The 17459-nt window shown below is 37.3% G+C and overlaps 2 protein-coding genes across 15 annotated transcripts in view; both read left to right on the top strand.

Moving 5' to 3' along the window:
• The window catches only part of LOC105104714 (zinc finger protein 658), a 79958-nt gene that overhangs the window by 37932 nt on the left and 24567 nt on the right, over positions 1 to 17459 (top strand). For 11 of the 14 annotated variants that reach the window (XM_064490044.1, XM_064490048.1, XM_064490049.1 and 8 more), the window contains one exon: positions 1248 to 14749. In XM_064490044.1, coding sequence (XP_064346114.1) covers positions 1248 to 3772 — 2525 coding nt within the window. In that variant the 3' untranslated portion in view covers positions 3773 to 14749. Of the gene's footprint in view, positions 1 to 1247; positions 14750 to 17459 lie in introns of those variants that run through there. The other 3 variants (XM_064490054.1, XM_064490055.1, XM_064490053.1) reach the window with 2 other exon arrangements.
• LOC105097319 (NUT family member 2G) overlaps positions 1285 to 17459 on the top strand; it is a 73713-nt gene continuing 57538 nt past the window's right edge. The window contains exon 1 of the mRNA XM_031447113.2: positions 1285 to 1312. The gene's annotated coding sequence lies outside the window, so the exon portion shown is untranslated. The remainder of the gene's footprint in view (positions 1313 to 17459) is intronic.

Here is a 17459-nt window from a genome sequence, read left to right on the forward strand (position 1 = left end):
TGTGTCCTTTGGCTCCTTTTTTTTTTCTTTTTCCAGGATTTTTGCACTTGTGTCATGGGGGATTTTGGTCCCTAGGTTTCTTTTCTTAAACTGTTTTTGTTTGGTTTTGCTGTGAGGATAATACAGGCCTCATAAAATTGTTTAGGAAATAGTTCCTTATCTTGTATTTTTTAGAAGAGATTATGTAAATTTGGTATAATTTCTTACTTAAATGTTTGGTGGAAATCACTAGTTAAAACCTTCTGGTCCTGAAGCTGTTTTCTGGAACTACATATTTTTTGACCACATACTCAGTTTCTTAAATAAATACTGATCTCTTGAGGTTATGCCATTTTACTTGTAGTTGGTTTTTGTTTTTGTTTTTAATTTTTTGAGACGTTTGTCCATTTCATGTGATTTGTCAGACTAATGCACATAGAGTTTCTCTTAATGTTCTTCTGTTATCTCTTTAATGTCTGGTGTGTCAGTAGTTATATCCCCTTTTGCATTTCTTTCTGATACTGATAATGGGGGCTTTTTTCTCTGCTGGCTTTTATCATTTAAAAAGAAAAATATATTCAAAAAAACTAAACTTTGGTCTGATTGATTTTTCCCTGTTTTCAATTTTATTGTCTTCTCTAAACTTTATTTTTGCTTTCCTTAGCTTCAACTTCTTTTTAACTAGTTTCTTAAAGTGGAAGCTTAGGTAACAGATTGCAGATCTTTTTTTTTTTTTCCCTAGTATTGGGTATAGTCAAAAAGGTTTTCTCTTCCATTGTACCACCTTTCCTCTCTGACATTTGGCTAGAAGGAACAAGCTTTTCTTGGAGCTCTTGTCGTTGGGTTTGTTTTGCAGGTTTATCCAGCACTACAGTACCCCGTATAAAATATACGGAACACAGAAAGAAAAGCCTTGAACTTCTTACTCTGTCATTTCTTATGTCCTAAAGTCCACCTTCATTTTCTCTTGTAGCATCTTCATTTGTTTTGGTAATTTTTTCCCTGTTTGGTCCAGGAATTTTTAATTGGAAGAGGTTGGACCCGGCTGCTCCATCTTGGCCAGCCCTGGAAATAATACCTATTTTTCTTTTTTTTAAACAACATGGATGAGGAGAGAGTGTGTGTGTGTCTTTCTGTTTATGTGTGAATTATTAAGCTTTGGAAACATGACCAGAAACAGTTGGGTACAGTGTGTAACATAACATACAACCTTAAGTTTCTCTCCATAAGAAATGTAGGACTCATGTTTTCAATTTTTCTCATTTTAGGATGTTACAGAGTTGATGTCCACATTGAGGGGAACCAGGAAAAGCAAGAGAAACCTCTGTGGCAAGTAATACTCATTGATAACAAAATATTAAGTAAAGAACAGCAGAAAGTTTTAGAGAAACCATTTAATCTCTGTATAACTCAAAATTCTTTAGGAAAAATGGCCTGTAACTCTGACTCATGTAGAATGAATTTGCCAGTTGTTTCTGAATTAATTATTAGTGGTAGAAACTCTTCCAGAAAGAAGGTTGATTCCATGAATGTGTGTGAAAAGTTGCAGCTGGTTATTCAGCATGAGAAAACTCTTACTAAAGAGCAGGCTTCTGAATATAACAGAAACGTGAAGGCCCTCGGTTACATGAAAGATCATCATACCTTTCAAACTCGGGAGCAATCTTTTGAATGCAGTGAATTTGGAAAGGTTTTGCGCAAGAAGGCTGCCTGTGTTACAGCTGAGAGTTCACAAACAGAAGAGGAGTCCTGTAAGGATAATGAATTTATGGAAAACTGTGATAAAGCAACTCTTTTTAACCACAGGAGAACTGGTAGAAAGGAGAAATGCTTTGATCTTAATGAATGTGGTGAGTCCTGCGACAGAAGCACTGTTGGGGAGTGCGGTGAGGTTCACACAGCTGTGACGCACTGTGAAGGTAATGAAGGTGGGAATAGTTGGGGCAGGAGTTCACTCCCCACTCAGCCTCAGAGAACTGTTACAGGACAAGGTGCTCTTGAAAGCAGTAAGAGGGAAGGAAACTTGAGCCACAGCTCTGCCCGTGTAGTACCTCAGAAGACACAAACTGGAGGTAAACTCTGTGTTTATAATGGATTTACAAATGCCTCCTACCAGAAATTAGACCTTACAGTACATCGGAGAACTCACACAGGAGAGAAATTCTACCAGTGTGATAAATGTGGGAAAGCCTCCCATCAGAACTCAGCCCTCCGTGTACATCAGCATTGTGACACAGGACAGAAGTCATTTGAATGTATTGAGTGCAGGAAGTCCTTTTACCATAAAGCACACCTCATTCAGCATCAGAGGATCCACCCAGGGGAGAGATCCTATGAATGTAAGGAATGTGGAAACTCCTTTTGCTCAAATTCGCATCCCATACATTATCCTGGAACTCTTACTGGAGTCAGTCTCTATAAATGTAGTGACTGTGAGAGAACTTTTGCTGATAATTCAACCCTCAGAGGACATCAGAGAATTCACACAGGAGAGAAACCCTTTGAATGTAATGACTGTGAGAAAACTTTTGCCCATAATTCATCCCTCAGAGCACATCAGAGAGTTCACACAGGGGAGAAACCCTATGAGTGTAATGACTGTGGGAAGACTTTTGCCCAAAAGACACACCTCAATATACATCAGAGGATTCATACAGGAGAGAAACCCTTTGAATGTAATGACTGTGAGAAAACTTTTGCCCATAGTTCAGCCCTCAGAGCACATCAGAGAGTTCACACAGGGGAGAAACCCTATGAGTGTAATGACTGTGAGAAAACCTTTGCCCATAATTCTGCCCTCAGAGTCCATCAGAAAATTCACATTGGGGTGAAACTCTACAAATGTAGTGAATGTGAGAAAACTTTTTCCCAGAAGACACACCTCAGAGCACATGAGAGGATTCACACAGGTGAGAAACCCTATGAATGTAGTGAATGTGGGAAAACCTTCTCCCAGAAATCATACCTCAGTGGACATGAGAGAATTCACAGAGGGGAAAAACCTTACGAATGTAATGAATGTGGGAAAGCTTTCATCTATAAGGCAGCCCTTATTGTCCATCAAAGAATTCACACAGGAGAAAAACCTTATGGATGTAATGACTGTGGGAAAACTTTCTCCCAAAGGACGCACCTCTGTGCACATCAGAGAATTCATACCGGGGAGAAACCTTATGGATGTAATGAATGTGGGAAAACTTTCGCTGATAATTCAGCCCTCAGGGCACATCAGAGAATTCACAAAGGGGAGAAACCCTATGAGTGTAGTGAATGTGGGAAAACTTTTTCTAAGACATCGCACCTCAGAGCGCATCTGAGGACTCGCACAGGGGAGAAACCCTGTCAATGTAATGAATGTGGGAAGACTTTCTCCCAGAAGTCGTATGTTAGTGCACATCAGAGAATTCACACAGGGGAGAAACCTTACGAATGTAATATATGTGGGAAACCTTTTGGCCATAATTCAACCCTCAGGGTACATCAGAGAATTCACACAGGTATAAAATCCTACAAATGTAATGAATGTGGGAAAACTTTCTCCCAAAAGTCACACCTTAGTGCACACCAGAGAATTCACACAGGAGAGAAACCTTATCAGTGTAATGAATGTGGGAAAGCTTTTTCCCAAAATTCAACTCTTGGGGTACATCTGAGAATTCACACAGGGGAGAGACCCTATGAATGTTATGAATGCCAAAAAGCCTTTGTCCGTAAGGCAGCTCTTAGAGTGCATCACACCAGAATGCACACCAGAAAGAAAACGCTTGCATGTAGTGAATTTGGGAAGTTCTGAAGGGAGTTATACCTTGTTAGACAGCACAGTAGAGGACCCCATGTCACATGGACTGGCAAGTTATTTCCCTTAACTGTTTTCCTTTTCCACTGGGTATATAGCTTGTCTTTCCTTCATCTGGGTGGGGCTGATCATAGAGTGTGATGCTGTTACGTTTAAGCTAAGTCTGGCCTTAATAAATCACCTTAAATTCTTCCTGTCCTGTGTTTTACTGGAATGGAGAGCTATCCATGGCAGACTTGAGTGCTGTGTATTGAACATGGTAGAGCACAGGATGGAAGAAGGTAGAGTCAATAACTGGGTGAAAGGAATCTCCACTGATAGACCTTTACCAATTTTTTTTAAGCAAAAATTAAATTTTTACTGTTTGGCTGTAAGGATTTTGGTATATTGGTTAAGTGCACATAGCTTAGCCAACTCTCTGTTAGAATTGGGTGAAACCCTATGAATATAATAAATGTCAGAAGACGTATAAGAATTTAACCTATCATTGTATATCAGAGACATTACATGGCAGAAAAAATGTCTGTCAGTATTCCTGAATGATCAGAAACATTAAATAAAAATCAGAAACCTCAGGGAAAAATACAAAAAAGCCTTTTCTGCAAAGTAAACTTCATTAAACATCAGATAATTAAGATTAGACTAAAATCTTACATTTTGATAAACTGATAAATAACACTATTTAACAAATACTGAGTTTGCTGTAGATAAGTTTTTTTCTGAGGAAATGTATCAGTTTCAGAATTGAAGATAAAATTCTCAAGTAGAACTGTTGTACTAGAAACTTGTATTATATGTAATACCAAATTGTTTAGAAAATATGTAAGAATATTTGCAAACTCACTGTGGAATGTGATGTTTTTAAAATGGAAGAATAACTTGAATTCTGTGGTCACCACCAGTATGTGTGACCAGTCTCTGAGCTATGTGGTACATATATATGAGTCTATGTAACAGAATCCATTATTGCTGGTGAGTTCTGTTAGAAGACAGTAGCTAAACCTGCTCTGGGCCTGTCCACTTTCCCTTTTTTTTTTTTTTTTTTTTTTGTTTGAGTGACTGTCCTCCTTCTGTTGGCTTTGCTCTAACAGCTTGATGCTAGATATAGCGTGGCCTGCCTACTATGTCTGAATCTGGTTCTGTTTTTTCTAGAACATTGGAGATTCATGAAATTTTCTAAGCTTTCTTGTGTGTATGTATGTGTGGGAAGGAAACCATCTGCATCAGCAAAAGGCTTGTTTATAGTTTTCATATCAGATGAAGGCAAGGGTGAAATAGTTGATAGGGAAGTCATTTGGTGTAGATGCATTCCTTGTGAATTAGGCTAAAGCTCAGTCATGCAGAAAAGGGAAGACGATAGGACTGCAGGCCTAAGATAGAGCTGACAAAATGGAGTCAGTGTGGTTCAGCCACATATTCCATACCTGATAATCTGTATGGCCCCAAAGGGCATCTGAATCTAAACTAAGAGAATATTATACACTTGTTCTAAGCCTTTCTTAGTGCACCAGAGTTATCTTAGATTCTTCCCTAATGTAACAGTTGCTTATTGGCTCCCCTCCATTTAGCAACAATCTCACATTGCCCCCATTTATATCATTAAGTTTAAAATAAACATTTCTCGGTGATGTCATTGATAGTGATAGCGATAGTGATGGTCACAAAATGAGATGACCAGGGCTTCCTTCTGAGGTCATTCCCGATCAAAAGGGTTGGGTTGTATAAGGACAGAGAAATACAGCTATCCCTTCCAGTAGGCAGCAAATGTGCATAGTCAGGCCCAGCTTGGTAAAATAAAGATTATCCAAACCATCAATCCCTTTGGAATTCTTGCCATTAATCACAGTAATAGACATAGGCTTTGGTTTTGGAATGTTTCCAGGGTCTTGGACTTTAATTTTAGCCCCACTATAGGGACTTCCAGATCTGGCTTTGAAAAAGAAAATTGTGAAATAGGGATAAATTGTACATAAATTCCTTTTTCACTCCCTATGCCAAGGACTGAATGTTTGTGTCCCCTGAAAATTCGTATTTTAAAGCCTTACTCCCTAGTGTGATGATATTTGAAGTGTGGAATCTTTGGAAGATAATTAGGTTTAGATGAGGTTAGGATGGAGCCCCTATGATGGGATTAATGCCCTTATAGGAAGGTGCAGAGACCAGAGCTCTCTTCTCCGTGTCAGCACCCTGCTCTCAAGACTTCCAGGCTCCTGAACTGTGACAAACAGATGTTTGTTATTTAAGCCACCAGGTCTATTTATTGCAGCTTATCTAAGACAATCTATTCCATCTACCAAATACTAACACAAAAGCATAGTAATTTATCAAATCAAGACCCATCCTTAATCCCCTCATGTTAAGTTGCAAAGCACAACACCGAAGGTTTGTAGACCAGTCCTTTGGTCCTTTGTCACCACCTGTCTATTGAAGCAGATGTTTTAGTTGCCCATTACAATTGTTTAATAAACCATTACTTTGAAGTTAATAGAGAATATAATGTTTCCTTCCCCATTGTTGCACTGCATGGGCAATAAAGTGAATACCTTCATCTGAAGAAATGTAACCAAGAGGATAAAGTGATGCAGTATATTTTATGCCATTTCTTTGATAATATTAGAAGCATTGGCTTTAATCATTGGGCACTTGAAGCCAAACCCAGAAATGGTAGCAAGTTTTGTGAGTATCCATTTAACACCAACCAGAGCAGGAAGTACTTGATCGCTAACTACTGGATATTCTTATGAAAATTTAGCTGTTAATCTTGTGTGGATTCCCTTGTATGTGATAAGTCATTTTTCTCTTACTGCTTTCAAAGATTTCTCTTTGTTTTTAGCTTTAACATACATAATTTAACTGATGTATCTTGGTGTGAATCTCTTTGTGTTTATCCTACTTGGAATTTATTGAGCTTTGTAGATGTGTAGATAAATTTTTTTTTCTCAAATTTGGGATGTTTTCAGTTATTATTTTTTCAGATTTTTTTCCTGCTGCTTTCTCTCTATCCTCTTCTTCTGGTACCTCATTATGCAGTTATGCATAGGGGATGCATTTAATGGTGTCCCACATTTCTCTGAAGTTCCATTCATTTCTGTTCTTTGGATTATATAATTTGACACAATTCATCTTTCAAGTTCATTGATTTCTCTGCCAGTTCAAATCTACTGTTGAGCCACTCTAGTGAATTTTTCATTCAGATAATGTGCTTTTCAACTCCAGAATTTCCTTTTATCATGTCTTTCTCCTTATTGGTATTCTCTGTTCTTGAGACATTGTCATCATATCTCCTCTCCCTCCTTTAGCATGGTTACCGTTAGGTCTCTAAACGTATTTGTAATCACTGCTTTGCAGAACTGTCTGCTAGCTCCCACATACGGGCCCTCTCGCAGGTAGTTTCTACTACTTGTTTTTCCTGCATACGGGTAACATTTTATTTCTTTGCTTGTCTTGTAATTTTTTTGAAGTGGGTATTTTAGATATACTGTAGCCTCACTGGCTACTGATTCTCCCACCATGGGGCTTTTTGTGTTGTTTGCTTTTTGTTTTAATGATTTGACTGAACTATTTTATTGAAGTCTGCCCTCACAGTGTCTGATGTGACCTCTGATGTCACTCCTCAGAAAACATTGTGTTAGCCATGTGCACAGTCACCCTAGGTGACGGTGGTTTTAGCAAGGCCCTCTTTATTTCTTACCCTGATTTCTCTTTTAAGCTGTTTACCTCCGTTGGTGTCACACCCCACTGTTAGCTAATTCCCAGCGATTAGTAATTTCGACTCATTTCCTGTTGATTGCCTTATCATTTGTGACAGTGTTCTGGGGCATAAATTGCTTCACAGCCTGATCCTCTCTTCAGGAGTAGTTTTTGAAGCCAGCCTTTGAGGTTTTTTCCTGACCCCAGGAAAGCTTTTCTTAGTTGTCTCTTTTCGCTAGTCTTCTTTGGTAAACTAGCTAGCCTATACTTTAGCTTGCTGTGGTCATAGAACTACATGTCTCCTCTTAATTGTTTACTGCCCAAATCTCCATTTCTTTCAAGAGTCTGCTTAGGTTGAAGCTTCCCCATAATATGTTAAAAATAAAGTCCGATCTTTGGGGGGAAGCTTAAGAGCTCTCTTTTTATGGCATGTTTCTCCCCTGCTAGGGAAAAAGATCTCTGTACCACTGCTTCAGAGCTGGAGCTGGATATAGGGCTCCTCTTCTCTTAGACGATATCCCAGCTTCATGTGGGAGGTGCTGGGCTGGGGAAGTAGCCTCTGGTCTTCTCATCTTACCTGTACCAATATGGGACCCCTGTCCTGTGAGTAGGGTTGGGGTGAGAGCATCAGGGTCCTGGTATTTTCAGCCTACCATGCTTGGAAAAGACCTTTTGCTCTATGAGTGGTGGCTGAGGGAGGAGAAGGAAGCCCCTAACCTCTTGGATGCACTTCCCTGGAATTTAGCCTCTGTGACAAGGAGCTGGGACAGTGAGCTGTGCTAGTGCTTGCCTCTCCCAAGGAGATACCATAACCCTTGACTGGAAACTCGGGGTAGGGGGAATCCATCTTCTTAGCTACACCCACCCAGAGTGGAGCTTCTGTAACACTGAGTAATGAGGAAGGACTGGAGAGAGGGAGTATAGGTCATGGCTCAAGTTCTAGAAACTCACTACTGAGATTTTATAGATATTCTTGAAGATATTTTTCTTCCTTTTCTATATATTAAGATAATATCCAGAGGCTTTAAAAGTTTTTTTTATTTAAATAATTGTAACTGGTTATGGTTGTTTCAGTGAAAAATATTTAATGAAATGTATCTAGATACCAAAATTCGAAATATCTGATACCCCCAGCCTAGTATTAGCAGGAATGCCAAGAAGAACAAAAATGTGACCAATAATGAGGATAAAAACTAATCACTATAGAAGACTCACATGACACAGATGATGGAATTAGTAGACCAAGCATGTTTAAAAATCTTTTGTAATACCTGCTATTTAAGTTTCAACATGTGAAGAGATTAAAAATTGTCATTCCTGTCCTTTTAACAATAAAAGCTGAAGGAAATGAAAATCAGATTTTCCCCTGAACCCTTCAGACAACTGAGGTCACTGGACACACTGTCCCTCCCAAATCAAGAGAGACAGGCACTTCCAGAAATACAGTTGAGATTTTCTTACCAGGTGCAGAGGCCACAGGAGCCATAAGCTGATAGGAATACTTAAATAGTAACTTTGATGAATTACTGGAGGCTGAATATGGAAAACTTTGAGAGAGAAAAACTTCTCAATTCTGAGAGTACCAGTTTTAGGGCAGCTCTGACACATTGAAAGCTTTACTTCCAGGAAACCCACTAGGTTCTCATGGTGGAGATTTGAGAAAGATTCCTCATGGCTCTAGTGGAGGCAGAGAGGGGCAGTCATTATAGAATATACCTAGAGCCTTCTCCAAACAAAGGCATATTCTTCAAGACCAAGAAAAAAATAATTTTGTCAGAGCTTTCTCCTCAGTAGGGGAAGGAATTATTCCCACTCCAGCCCACTTTAGCCTTCTATCACCTAAGGAGGGAAAAACCAGAGTGTCAACAGGGGTCAGGGCTTCAATGAAATAGATTGAGAATTCTGCAGCAAGGAAAGAGAGTTGAGGGTTAGGGGGTGTTATACCATTGGAGAAGGGCCAGGGACACTTATAAAGGTCACACACCTGGGACATAGACTCAGTGATTTCATTAGAATATTAAATTCCCTCTCCCCCATACCACAGCACGGTTCTTACATAGTAACAGTGAATTACAACTGAAGGACTTGCAAAACACAGACTCTCTGGGGGAGAGTAATTAAGAGGATACAAAAATACATGAGAGGAAATTGAAACATTTGGTACCCATAGTTAGAGCAAATGTTAACACAGTCCAATTGTTAGCTATAAATCCTCGCACCACAGGTCTGTTTGTTTCTATTACCCAATACAACTTTTCTGTCTTTCAATAAAAAATTACAAGACATGCCAAAACACAAGAAAAATAATAGTCTGAAGAGATAAAGCACAGCCATCAGAACCAGACTCGGGCATGACACAGTTGGAGTTATCAGACAGAAAATGTAAAATCACTGAGATTACTACATTAAAGAGTCTGGAAAAAGTAGACAACATGCAAGAACAGATAGGTAATGGAAGCAGAGAGATGGGAACGCAATGGAAAAATCAAAAAGGAGATGGTAGAATCTGATAAAAGTTTGAAAGCTCCTGCAATGTGGTAACAACAGCAAACCCCCCCCAGCAACCCAATTAAAAAGTGGAAACACCTTTCTCCAAAGAAAATATACAAATGGGAAATAAGAACACAAAAATATGTTCAGTGCCACTAATTAAGAAAGTGCCAGTCAGCCCCACAATGAGAAACCACATACATTGATATGGCTATTATAAATAAACAAAAAACAACAACAGAATATAACACGTGTTGGCAAGGATATGGAGGAATTGTTGGTGCATTGCTGGTGGGAATGTAAAATAGTGCATCAACGATAAGTAACAGTATAGTGGCTCCTCAGAAATTAAACTTAGAATATAATATGATTCTGCAATTCTGCATCTAGGTATATACCCAAAAGGGTTGAAGTCAGAGACTCAGATATGTGTATGTCAATATTCATAGCAACAGTATTCAAGCTAGACAAAAGGTGGAAGCAAGCCAAAGATTCATTGATGGATGAATGGATAAACAATACATATACGTATATACATGTGGCATATACATACAATGGGATGTTGTTCAGGTTCAAAAAAGAAAATTCTGATACATGCTACGACTTAAATCGTGTTAGCTTACTAGGGCTGCCATACGAAAGTATCTCAGACTGGGTGGCTTAACAAACACATTTTTATGTTCTCACAGTTCTGGAGACTGGAAATCCAAGACCATGTGTTCTTCTGACATTTCGCTCCTTGACTTGTAGGTGACCATCTTCTCCCTCTGTCTTCACGTGGTCTTTCCTGTGTCTGTGTCCTTACCTCCTCTACTTACAAGGATGCCAGTCATACTGGCTTAGGGCTTGTGATGTACAGTTTGTGTCCCCATAAAATTCATTTGTTAACCCTAATCCCAATATGATAGTATTTGGAGTTGTGGCTTCTGGGAAATTAATTGGGGCATGAAGGTGGAGCCCTCATAAGTGGAATTTGTGCCCTTATAAGAAGAGTACAGAGAGAGACATAGCTTTCTTTTCACTATGTGAGGACATAGCAAGAAGCTGGCCTTTTGTAAACCAGGACAGGGGCACTCACCAATAACCCAAGCCATCTAGTCTATAGTAGTTTGTTACAGCAGCCTGAAATAAGGCAGGGCCCATCTATATGACCTTATTTTACGTTTATTACCATTTCAAAGCCTCTGTCTAAATGCAGCCACATTGTGAGGTACTGGAGGGTGGGGTAGAATTGGGGTGGGGATATAAATTCAGTTGATAACATGGAAGAACATTAAACCATTATGCTAAGCCACAAACAAAAGGATAGAATATAATTCCATTTATATGAGGTACCTAGAACTCTATGACTCTATGAGGTTAGACTCAGACAAAAAATAGAATAGTGGTTACTAGGGGCTGGAGAAAGGGAGGAATGGGGAGTTATATTTTAATGGGTTTAGAATTTCGATTTGAGGTAATGACAAAGTTCTGATGAAGATTTTATGTTGTGATGGTTGCACGATGTGAATATATATATTACTGAATTTTACATTTAAAATGATTAAAATGGTAAACTTTATGTAATAAGTATTTTGCCACAATGCAAAAAATGCTAGAAATATAGCATACAGTGACAGAAGGGAAGAATGCCTTTGATGGGCTTACTAGTATATTTTGTCATAGCCAAGGAAAAACTTGGCTTGGAGATATGTCAGTTTATCAGAGGAGGAATAAGTAAAATTAAATATTTTATTTTTCATATTCTTAACTGATCTAAAACATAATTTTTTTAAAGCAACAATTGTCACAATGTGTGAGTGATTATAAGGGGTGTGTGTGTATATATATATATATATATATGAAATAATATATATTTCATATATATATGAAATAAATGACAGCAATGTCACAAGGAGTAGTCAGAAGAGAGTACTCTGCTATCTGAACTACATGTGAAGTTATATAGTGATATTTGAAGGTGGACTTAGAACACAAAAATGTATATTGTAGACTGTAGGGCAACCATTAAAAATTCTTACAAGAAAAGTATAATTCTTTTCACATTTCCCCCACTTCATTGAGTTATAATTGACAAAATTGTGTATATTTTAAAGGTATAATGTGATTGTTTGATACATGTATACATTATGAAATAATTACCACAATCAAATTAATGAACTCATTCATCACCTCACTCATTCATCAAAGAAGTTAAGACACAACAATGTAAACTACCTATAACTCAAAAAAAAGTTTTTTTTAAGTTAGCTTTTTGTGTATGAAAAATCTGAAGACCTAGTCTCTTAGCAAATTTTAAGTATACAATACGGTATTATTAACTATAGTCAACATGCTGCACGTTAGATTCTTAGAAGTCATTCATCTCATAACTGAGTGTTTGTACCCTTTACCAGCATTTCCTCCACATTCTGGCAATCTCCATTTTACTCTCTATCAGTTTAACTTTATCTCTTTTTATTTTTTTATTTTTTATTTTAATTTTTTAGACATCTTTTGTTTTCTATTTGTTTATTTTTTGAGGGGAGGTTATTAGATTTTTACTCAGTTATTTTTAATGGAGGCACTGGGGATTGAACCCAGGACCTCATGCATGCTAGGCATGTGCTCTACCACTGAGCTCTACCTTCCCTCCTGTTTTTCTTTTTTATAGATTACACATATGTTTATGTATTGTCTTTCTCTGACTTATATGGTATAATGCCTCCAAAGTTTATCCATGTTGACAATGGCAGGATTTCCTTTTTTAAGGATGAAATATATATCACAATTTCTTTATACATTCATCCATCAGTAGATACTAAGTTTATTTCCATACCTTGGCTACTGTGAGTAATGCTGCAGTGAACATGGGAGTGCAGATATCTCTTTGGGATAATGATTTTATCTCCTTTGGGTTTACAACCAGAAGTGGAATGCTGGATCATATGTACTATGTTTAACTTTGAGGGACCTCTATATTTGCCTCCTTATGTAAGGCAAACATCTTTTAGATACAACACCTAGAGAGTGATAGATAAAATTTAAAGAATAATTGATAAATTGGACTTGGTGAAAATTATAAAGCCTCTGCTCTTCAAAAGGCATTATCAAAAAGTGAAACTGTTTCTTTTTAAATTGAGATATAATTGACAGATGTACAACATGATTTGATATATATTTTGAAATGATCACCACCATAAGTCTAGTTAACATCTATCACTGTACATAGTTACAAAAAAAATTTCTTGTAATGAAAAAGAATTCTAAGATCCACTTTCCTAGCAGCTTTCAAATATGCAATAAAATATCACGAACTATAGTCACCATGCTATCAATTACATTTTTATAAGCTAATTATTTTCTATCTGGAAGTTTGTATCTTTTGACTCCCTTTACTCATTCCTCCCACCCTCCACCGCTGCCTCTGGCAACCACCAATCTGTGCTCTGTATCAATGAACTTAGTTTTTGTTGTTGTTTTTAGTTTTGTTTTTGTTTTAAATTCTACATATAAGTGAGCTCATGCAGTATTTGTCTTTCTCTGTCTCACTTATTTCATTTAGCATAATGCTCTTGTGGTCCACCCATCCCGTTGCAAATGGCAATATTTCATTCTTTTTATGACTAGTATTGCACTGTGTGTATATATATATACCACATCTTTATCCATTCATCCATTGATGGCCCTAGGCTATTTCTATATCTTGGCTTTTTAAAATAATGCTGCAATGAACACAGTGGTGCATATATCTTTTCACGTTAGTATTTTTGTTTTCTTCAGGTATATACCCAGAAGTGTAATTGCCTGATTATATGGTAGTTTAATTTTTTATTTTTGAGGGACCTCCATACTGTTTTCTATAGTGGCTGCACTAATTTACATTCCCACCAACAGTGCACAAGGGTTCCTTTTTCTCCACATCATCACTCATACTTGTTATTTCTTGTTTTCTGATAATAGCCATTCTAATAGGTCTGAGATGGTATTTCCTTGTGGTTTTGACTTGCATTTCCTTGATGTTTAGTGATGTTGAGCATCTGTTCCTGTCAGGTCTTATATTTAAGTCTTTAAGCCATTTTGAGTTAATTTTTTTAAACTTTCTATTGATTTATAATAATTTTACAATGTGTCAAATTCCAGTGTTCAGCACAATTTTTCAGTTATACATGAACATATATATATTCATTGTCACATTTTTTTCTCTGTGAGCTACCATAAGATCTTGTATATATTTCCCTGTGCTACATAGTATAATCTTGTTTATCTATTCTACAATTTTGAAACCCCATCTATCCCTTCCCACCCTCCGCTCCCTTGGCAACCACTAGTTTGTATTCTATGTCTATGAGTCTATTTCTGTTTTGTATTTATGCTTTGGGTTTTTTTTGTTTTTGTTTTTGTTTTTTAGATTCCACATATGAGCAATCTCATATGGTATTTTTCTTTCTCTTTCTGGCTTACTTCACTTAGAATGACATTTTCCAGGAGCATCCATGTTGCTGCAAATGGTGTTATGTTGTCGGTTTTTATGGCTGAGTAGTAGTCCATTGTATAAATATACCACATCTTCTTTATCCAGTCACCTGTTGATGGACATTTAGGCTGTCTCCATGTCTTGGCTGTTGTAAATAGTGCTGCTGTGAACATTGGGGTGCAGGTGTCATCCTGAAGTAGGGTTCCTTCTTCCCACTAAAATCTGGGACAAGACAAGGATTCCCACTAGCACCACTCCTATTCAACATAGTCCTGGAAGTCCTAGCCACAGCAATCAGGCAAGAGAGAGAAATAAAAGGGATCCAAACTGGAAAAAAAGAGGTAAAAGTGTCACTATATGCTGATGACATGTTACTATATATAGAAAACCCTAAAAGGTCCACACAAAAAATACTAGAGCTGATTGAAGAATTCAGCAAGGTAGCAGGTTACATGATTAACTTTCAAAAATCAGTTGCATTTCTTTACACTAAGGATGAATCAACAAAAAAAGAAAGTAAAGAAACAATACCCTTTAAAATAGCACCCGGGGGGAGGGTATGGCTCAAGTGGTAGAGCGCATGCTTAGCATGCATGAGGTCCTGGGTTCAATCCCCAACACCTCCTCTAAAAATCAATAAACAAATAAACCTAATTACCTCCCTCCCAACAACAACAAAAATTTAAAAAATTAAAATAGCACCTAAAGTAATAAAATATCTGGGAATAAATCTAACCAAGGAGATGAAAGAATTATACACAGAAAACTATAAACCATTGAGTTTATTTTCATATGGTGTTAGAGAAATGTTCTAATCTCATTGTTTCACATGTAGCTGTCCAGTTTTCCCAGTACTAGTTGTTGAAGAGACTGTCTTTCTCCATTGTATATTCTTGCCTTCTTTGTCTTAGGTTAATTGGCCATAGGTGTGTGGGTTTATTTCTGGGTTCTCTGTTATGTTCCATTGATCTATGTGTCTGTGTTTGTGCCAGTACCATGCTGTTTTGATTACCATAACTTTGTAATGTAGTCTGAAGTCTGGGAGGGTTATGCCTCCAGGTTTGTTCTTTTTCCTCAGGATTGCTCTGGCAATTTGAGGTTTTTGTGCTTCCATATGAATTTTAGGATTTATTTGTTTTAGTTCTCTGAAAAATGTCCTGGGTATTTTGGTAGGGGTTTTATTAAATATGTAGGTTGCTTTGGGTAGCATGTCCATTTTAATAACATTAATTATTCCAGTCCAAGAGCATGAGATTCACCTCCTTGGTTAAGTGTATTCCTTGCTATGTTTTGATGCAATTTTAAACAGTTTTTTTTTTCACTTTCTCTTACTGATATTTTATTATTAGTGTATAGAAACACATCAGATTTCTGTATATTAACCTTGTATCCTGCTATGATGAAGAATTCATTTATTCGTTCTGATAGTTTCAGGGTGGAGACTTTAGGATTCTCTCTATATAGTATCATGTCATCTTCAAACAGTGACAACCTACCTCTTCCCTTCCAAGTTAGATATCTTTTTCTCCTCCTCCTCCTCGTCCTCCCTTGATGAGAGTTTTATCATGAATGGATGTTCAATTTATAAAATGCACTTGAAAAAAAAAGTGTATTCTGCCTTTTTTTGATTGTAGTGTCCTGTAGATATGTATTAAGTCCAGCTGATCAATTGTGTCATTTATGACCTCTGTTGCTTTGTCGATTTTGTTTGGAAGATCTTTCCATTGATGTAAGTTGGGGTGTTAAAGTCTCCTACTATTAGAGTATTATTGTCAATTTCTCCCTTTATGTCTGCCCAACACCTTTTATTGAAGAGACTTTCCTTTCCCCACTTTATATTCTTGGCTCCTTTCTTGTAAATTAATTGACAGTAGATTTGTAGGTTTATTTCTGGGCTGTCTATTCTACTCAGCTGATCTGTCTGCCTGTTTTTATGGCATTACCATATTGTTTTGATTACCGTAGCTTTGTAATATAGTTTGAAATCAGGAAATGTGATGCCTCCAGCTTTGTTCACCTTTCTTAAGATTGCTTTGACTCTCTGGGGTCTTTTGTGGTTCCATACAAATTTTAGGATTGTTTATCTATATCTGTGAAAAAGTCCATGCGACTTTTGATAGGGATTATATTAAATCTGGGGATTGCATTGGGGAGTATAGACATGTTGACAATATTGATTCTTCCTATCCACGAGCATGGAATTCATGTTTTTTCAATTTCTTTCATCAGTGTCTTATAGTTTTCAGGTCTTATAGTGTACAGGTCTTTCATTTCCCTGGTTAAATTTATTTTAGGTATTTTATTCATTTTGATGCAATTGTAAATGGGATTGTTTTGCTAATTTCTCTCTCTGATTGTTTTTAGTGTGTAGAAATACAGTATTGATGTATCTTGCAGCTTTCTGAATTCATTTATTAGTTCTAACAGGTTTTTTTGGTGGTGGAATTGTGTCTTAAGTACTGAAGAATTTATTAAAATGAACATACATTCTCATATACAGGTCTTGAATTATTTGATTAGCTGTGTCTGGCGAATATTTCGTCTAGAACAAGTCTTCTTTATTATTCCTAACCTAGAGATTTAATTTAAGTCACTTTATTTATTTTTTATTACTAATAGCCATAACCTATGGAAACTTGCAAGTAACTAATGGGCCATTTGCAAAAATCCTCAGCAATCTCCGTATTTTAATCAGATATTGGTAAGATTCATATGGGCAAGTTATAATTTTTCCTGAGGCAAAATTTCTCTCCAACTGTGAACCTGTGAAACCAAGCAAGTTATGTGCTATCAGAATACAATAGTTAAACAGGCAAAGGATAGACATTCCTATTCCAAAAGGGAGAAATAGGAAAGAAGGAAGGGCTAATGAGTGCCAGGCAAGTCCAAAATCTTGCAGGGCAAACACCATGAATCTTAAGACTCTCAGATAATCTTCTTTGGATTAATTCTCTGCTTCCCAGACCCAGTGGGGTGGCAATATTACCCTCGCAGCTGCTTGGGAACTGCCCACATCGTGGCTCTCTGCAGTGGCCCTTCCCATGCCAT

This window comes from Camelus dromedarius, chromosome 10 (genome assembly GCF_036321535.1).
Source record: "Camelus dromedarius isolate mCamDro1 chromosome 10, mCamDro1.pat, whole genome shotgun sequence".
Lineage (NCBI taxonomy): Eukaryota > Metazoa > Chordata > Mammalia > Artiodactyla > Camelidae > Camelus > Camelus dromedarius.